The sequence below is a fragment of the Stylophora pistillata genome, chromosome 4, assembly GCF_964205215.1.
Source record: "Stylophora pistillata chromosome 4, jaStyPist1.2, whole genome shotgun sequence".
Taxonomy (NCBI): Eukaryota; Metazoa; Cnidaria; class Anthozoa; order Scleractinia; family Pocilloporidae; genus Stylophora; species Stylophora pistillata.
This window is the reverse complement of record NC_142522.1, coordinates 35,193,559-35,200,166: the sequence shown is the minus strand read 5'-3', so window position 1 is coordinate 35,200,166 and position 6,608 is coordinate 35,193,559. Positions and strand designations below refer to the sequence as shown.

Sequence of the window (6,608 nt, the reverse complement as noted above, 5' to 3'; positions counted from 1 at the left end):
ACTTTTCCCGATAGTGACGAATTGGAAATATCTATTCCAAGACACACTATATTGTCAAACGGCGGCAAGACACAGATGAATCGCGGCAGCTACAAGCGTCACGTGCAAGGTAAAGAAAAACAAATTTTTGAAATGCGTGGGCGCCCTCACGCTCAGTGCAGAAATAAGGCTGCCGTATCCCTTTGTTCCCTCAAGAGACAAGAATAACGCAGGAGTAATTGAGTTTTCAGTATTGTTGTTTCCGGTCTGAAAGGTGATGAATATAATAACATAAAATAATATGATATATGAGCTTCAATTTCATTCTAAAAGCAAACAAGAAAAACTGTTGTCTAGAAATCCCTTTTTTTTTTCTGAAAAAAAGGACCGCTGAACGTTGGTTTACTGCCTAACATGAAAATAAACGACCAGGTACACGGTAATGTCTGCGTAAGCTGTGCGGACCTTTTCCCCTGCCTTTTGCTAATGTAATCCGGAACCATGTAGAGGTCGTGGCTATCATTTTCCTTAGTTCGAGGTTATTCAATTTTCGTGACCTGATTCTCTACAAACAAAAAATCCTGATCCTTCGATCTCAATAGTGTATTCAAAACTATGGAAGTTCCTAAGTGACCATTTATCATGGTAACCTTAAAAGAAGGAAAAACCCACTTTTACTGCCCTTCAAATGAGAGGGGGAAACCTTTCTCAAGACGTTTTTAGAATACAGTTGTCTAGATGGAGCGATTGAATTTAAAAAGCACTAAATAACATTAAGAGCTACAGAAAAGCGGAAACTCAGCTTCAGGGCCAATTTTTTTTCCCTCTTTTTTTTTTTCGCCTTAACGTTTTAGTCAACAAGCATAATTCATGTTTTTATCAACAAAGGGCTCATTCTTAAATCTCAAAAGGTCATCTGCAAAGAGAACGATTCAGCAATTTTTGATAAAGCTAAAAAAGTAGTTCCGTAAAAAAAAAATTATGCGGGGGCGATCGAACATGAAAAATTTCCAATCTCGCTCTCTAAGAAATAGATCGTTCTTAACTAACACTACGCATTTTCACCCATTGACTAAATTACTTCCTTTGAGTGAACAAACTTTGTACTTTGCTATAGTTTAATCAAAAGCCTTAAAAGCTTTAGTCTGTGATAGCCAGGAGGTTTACACATGCAGCCGGTAAAAGCCAATTATTATTTATAATATTCACGATTGTTTAGTCCCACGCAATATCACGTGATGAACCATCTGCCGCGTAGTACGCTGAGAAAAAAGAAAAAAACGTTGTTTTTTCCATGTTAATGCAAAGTGTCGCCTCGTCCCCCGCCTTGCCTGCCTGAATGGTTCAAACAGTTGCTTACCAAGAACACCCTATGATACGCAAGAATAGAAAAGAAAAACAGTTTGTGGTTTGATTTTATCGTCGGTTCTATTTTGTGTGTGTGTGTGTGTGTGTGTGTGTTTTTTTTTTTCTCTTGAAACTCATTATAATTCAGTGAGCTTCGACAACCAAACAGAAAAAATGAAACCGTCTTCAAAAAAAAAAAAACGATTTTTCGTCATTGTTAATAATTTTCTCGCCACCTATGATAAACTGGATTTTTCGATGGGTTGTTGAAAGCCCTAATGGCACTAAAAGGAGAACATTTAATATTACAGTAAATCTTAATTCCTGACATGTTTGTAAGTTATCCCGTGGCAATATTTCTCCCTTGAACTAGAGAGCGATTCCCAATCAGAAATCGTGCGGTAATTGTTTCAGTGATTCCTTGATGCACTCGGACAATAGACTTCTTTTTCCGCTTGATTCCTTTTTTTGCACTGTTGCATTTTGAGGACCCCCAAGCGGTCATTAGTCGATGCTGAAGGTAAATTGCACTTCTTTGAAGCCAATTTGGGCGGTACTTCAATTATTCTCCATTGTCCACAGGAAGCGGATGTGTTGCAAATGCAAACATATTTTCAAGGAGAAGTTGAAATAAGTGATGCTTAAATTTTCAGTAAATCTGAAATAAAAACGGAGCTTCAAAGCGTGATAATATTGTCAAACTCAGCTGGAAACTGATGCTGAGTTGTAAGCTACCCAGACCAACAATTCTTCCCAGAATTGGAAATCTAAATAACCCCACAGAGGTACCGCAGCGCATATTCATATTTTGATTATGCACGGCGAATTTGATTGGCGAGCCATTCTATACATCACAATATTCACATCCTGTTCATAAAAACTGGGGAAGAGCATGAGAATTAATGTTTATATACACCAAATCGGTGGATTAAGGACCGACTTTGATCTGCATCAGACGCCGAGTGAAAACCTCCTCCCGAACATGATCTCCCCATCGGCACTCAAAGAGGACAACTCAAGTGCTACTAATTTAAGCCTTGTAAACAACAGTACTGTCTATGGAGGACTTGTATGCGATGGGCGCTTTACCTGGTTCATTCATGGCCCTATGATTCCATTCTGCGTTCTGATCATCGCTTCTAACATTGTCGTCATAGCATTAGTGTTCTGGAAAGAAAGTTTGCGCACTCTAACCAACATCATCCTCGTTTCGCTGGCTGTATCAGATCTTATGTCAGGGTTAGTGGGTATCCCCTTACTTTTCGCCTGCCCTTTCTCGAAGATAATATATCCGTGCATTGCATCTGTCCTATTCATGCGCTTCACGACCGTTTCAACAGTGCTCCATTTCGTGTTGGTCGCCTCCGATCGCTATGCAATGATCATTTATTCGATGCGCTACAACGCACTCGTAACAAGATCGCGCGTCGTATGTGCTCTTACAACAGTTTGGATCACATCCATTGTAGTATCAACGGTGCAGATGACATGGTACGACGTCAGTGAAAGGTTGGAGGAAAAAAAACGCGAAGACGAAGTTTACACTTTTCTTTTCATCATAGTTTTTTTCGCTTTACCTCTGCTTTACATGTTGTGTGTCTATAGCCATATTCTCGTCGTTTCTCTTCGACTCCTCTTCGCAACCCGAGCGCGTCGCACGAACTTGGGTGACGAACCCGTGAACTCCATCATGCGAGACTTGCGAGGAACAGTAATTCTGATCTCAATGTTAGTTGTGTTCACGGGCTGCTGGTTTCCATTTTACCTTCTTATATTACAAGATCATGTTAAAGTGGAAATCATACCAATCCATTCCTGGGAGATGTGTTTGTTTACGTTCATGCGTTTTCTTCCGCCGATGTCAAATCCAGTGTTCTGTTCGTTTTGCAAACGCGATTTCCGAAGAACTATACGCAATTGGCTGAGCGCGCACGGAGTGAAGATGTGCCGAAAAAAAAGTGAGCATATTCGTGTCAGATTCACTCGAGGTCAATCGGATGGATTCACCGCTGGCTGCGTTAGGAGTGGAACAAGTTTAGAAACTTCACTGCAACGTTCCCCATCCCCACGAAGCTTAAGAGCAGCTAAACAAACCACCACCACAAACCACTGAACCAAAAAAGGTACATCTGTAAAATATACTTTAAAAAGACCGACAGCATTTGAATTCATCTTCTCTTTAGGAAAAGAAAGATTACTTTTTGCACCATTTACTTTTCTGGTTGATTCGCTTTCGTTTTCTTTTTTTACACATGTATGCAAAAGAACATTTTGTGACATGAAACCCATTTCGGCTCAAGCTGTAGTTTACTCTGTATGATTCTAAATTGCATAACAAAAAATCTTATGTAACTTAATGAGTAAAACCGCGAGGAATAACGTATTTAAGAAAATTATCTAACGATAACTTTACAACCCGAGGGTAAATTAATAAGCGTTTACTTGGAGAGATATCCGAGACAAAAGAAGAAAAAAGTCATATCCCGGTAAAAATAGAAGAACAATATTACACTGAATTTATAGCTCAAGGGTTCAAGAACGAAGCCATTGGTAATAGACGGAGAAACAGTGAAATATTATGCGAAGTGATGCCTGCAATATAATTGATGTATCTGTAATGTAAGTGTCTCAATAAATATAGCAAGACAAAATGAATGTGTAGTGTTCTTGAAATTACCTTTTATGAACGATCTTGGATCCAAATCTACACCTACATCTTTAAAAATTGATCAAAAGGGGGTTTGTTTCTTATTGTTTTCTTTTCTTAAAATAGAAGCAATGACAAAAAAGCTATTTTTTTGTAAAGCATAATACACTGAAATAAGTAATTAATCGTCGCTATGTAGTGGCTAGCCAAAACAAGTTGACATTTCCTGTGTGAGATTTCTAACTGATCCAGCAATTTGCCATCTAAAATTAAATTGTCGAAGTTCTGGAAAGCTTTTTTTTCGCGTTTTCAATTTTTTTTTTCTATTTCCCTCTTACCGTGGCCTCCCTCAAACCCCTAAGTATAAACAGAGTCAATATTTAGATTTTGTTTAGATTAGTAGAGAGACTTTTTATTTCATATTTGCATATGCAATTTTCCGGAAAATTACCTAAAAAAACAATCATTTGGTATATAAAACCTTCTTTACGCTCGAAAAGGATAAAAATACATCCCCTCTCAGTGAAAAAGTTCTATTTCTAGGCACAGTGAACGCGAAGCTCAAATTACAATCCATCAAATCTTTTCGCTCGCGCGCGATTGGTCCAAAAGCAGAACATAAGCGAATAAGCTCTAGCTAAGTCTACGGAATATCCGGTGAAATTCTCCAGGTGACCTTTTCTAACTTACGAATCTTACATTCAATTTGAGAGAAGTCTTGAAATTTATTTCAAAAGAAGACTGAAACGCTTTTTTTTTTTTCATGAATTTGCATGAAAGACCATGAAAAGTCAAAACAGAAAGCGGTAAGTTGTTTATAAACATTTTACCCGCGTTGAATAATACTTGAAAAAACTTGCTCGACAGTTTGTATTTGCCACGGAAATGTCTACGTATTTTTGTCTTTGGACGCCGAGTGTTCCTTGAAGTTTATCGTGTTTTCCTCCAGCTTCGTTCTCGGAGAACTGTTCGCTTCTTGGAAAAAAAAATACGCGCATAATTTCGCACCTTATGGCGCCTTTTGTCTATATACAAACATTTCTAATGTTCATGAAATTTCCGGAAAGTTTTATCAAGAAGGTCAACAAAGAGTATATTACACGGAGGTCAAAGAAGATGAAGGTACCTTTCTGGCCTGAATATAAACACCGCATCGCCGAAAAGCGGCTCCAAGTTGCGACCAAAACTAATAGCAATCCTCTTTGTACGAAGAAAAGTGTCTTATAAAGCTCAATTCAGAGAATGCCTGGGTGCGTGAATTTTATTCAAGAAAATGGTGCTATTTCCTGCTTTCTATCCCCTGACGGTTTCAATATAAAAAGCTACAGGATAGTTTTGGGAACACTGTCAATAAAACAACCCACCTACTCAAGAAAAGGATAGCAACTGTATTTACGGTGGATGCTGTCACCGGTATATTTCAACACGACATTTCATGACTATAGCGACGAGAATCTGAATCATATTAAAATTTTAAGCTCCATGAAAAACCCTTTTCAGACAGACGAACACTTTGTCAGCTTTAAAGGAATTGTTAGAACACGTACGTTTAAAACAAGCGCAGTCTAAAACAAATGGCCCACTATGACAGCAATGCAATTCTTTCGAGTTCCATGCAGAGGAAAACTCAGAGTTCTCAGGGTGTTTTAGAGTAACAGTAAAATGAAAGAGTTAACAAAAGAAAGCCGCCAAAGTGATTATCGTATTTTCTAAGAAAATCCTGCATGTCTTGTTACGCTCACAATACTTTCAACGTAGTGAAGAAAAACAATGCAACTTTAAAAGTGTACTTTCTGAGGTCAGTGACACACTTTTAAAACAAATCAATATTTCGTGAGGTTTGCTAATTGCTCATTTTCATTTTTCCTTTAATTTAATTTAATTTTTTTTTCATATTCTACTTGTTTGATCAGGAAAATTCTTTTAATATATTAAATTTAGAATATGTAGCCACATCAAAATAATGTTTGACCTCACGATAAACCTGTTTTTATTCCTAGAATGACAATTAGTTTGCATAATTTTCTCTATTGATGAAAACATTTTCAAATTGCATTTCAAAAATGGTCAACAAAAACTAAATCCTAAAAGATAACATGATGTTCTTCTGAAAGAAGAACATCATGTTATTTTTTTGTTGTTGTTGAATAGGAGTAATTCAATTATGAAAACTCAAATTTGAAAATTGCATTGGCTTTGGACGGTAATGGCCTTGTCTAGAACTCTCTGTTTTGTCTAATATTAAGCAAGGAAAGAGTGAATTTTCTTAAACGACTTAATTGTGAGAGACTTTTTTATCACGCTGAGATAAGTGAAGAATAACTCAACAATACACGAATGTTCAGAGAACTTCCTATTTTGTTAAGGCTTTCAAGAAAATCTTACACTTCCCGAGAAGGAATCTGGGAGCCACTTAGCTTGTGAACTGCCATTCTAAACAGGAATTTCACAAAACCGTATCTCCTTTCTATTTCATGACATTTTGGAGTTTGTTTGTCAATTTGTATTGACGCAGCCATAACTCCCCTGCAGTGGAACGAATTGATTATATTGTTTGTGTGCGGATCGCGGCCGGTGACCTCATCTGAGCTGCTGAAACCTGTTACCTGTTGCATAACAAAAGTTACTGATTCAG

General features: G+C 37.5%; 1 protein-coding gene across 1 annotated transcript; it reads left to right on the top strand.

The window, feature by feature from the left end:
- Positions 1-2,100: 2,100 nt before the first annotated feature.
- On the top strand, positions 2,101-3,588 carry LOC111322933 (histamine H2 receptor). The gene has a single exon (XM_022926168.2). The coding sequence runs from the start codon at positions 2,219-2,221 to the stop codon at positions 3,437-3,439; it is 1,221 nt and encodes a 406-aa protein (XP_022781903.2). The 5' UTR covers positions 2,101-2,218; the 3' UTR covers positions 3,440-3,588.
- Positions 3,589-6,608: the final 3,020 nt, after the last annotated feature.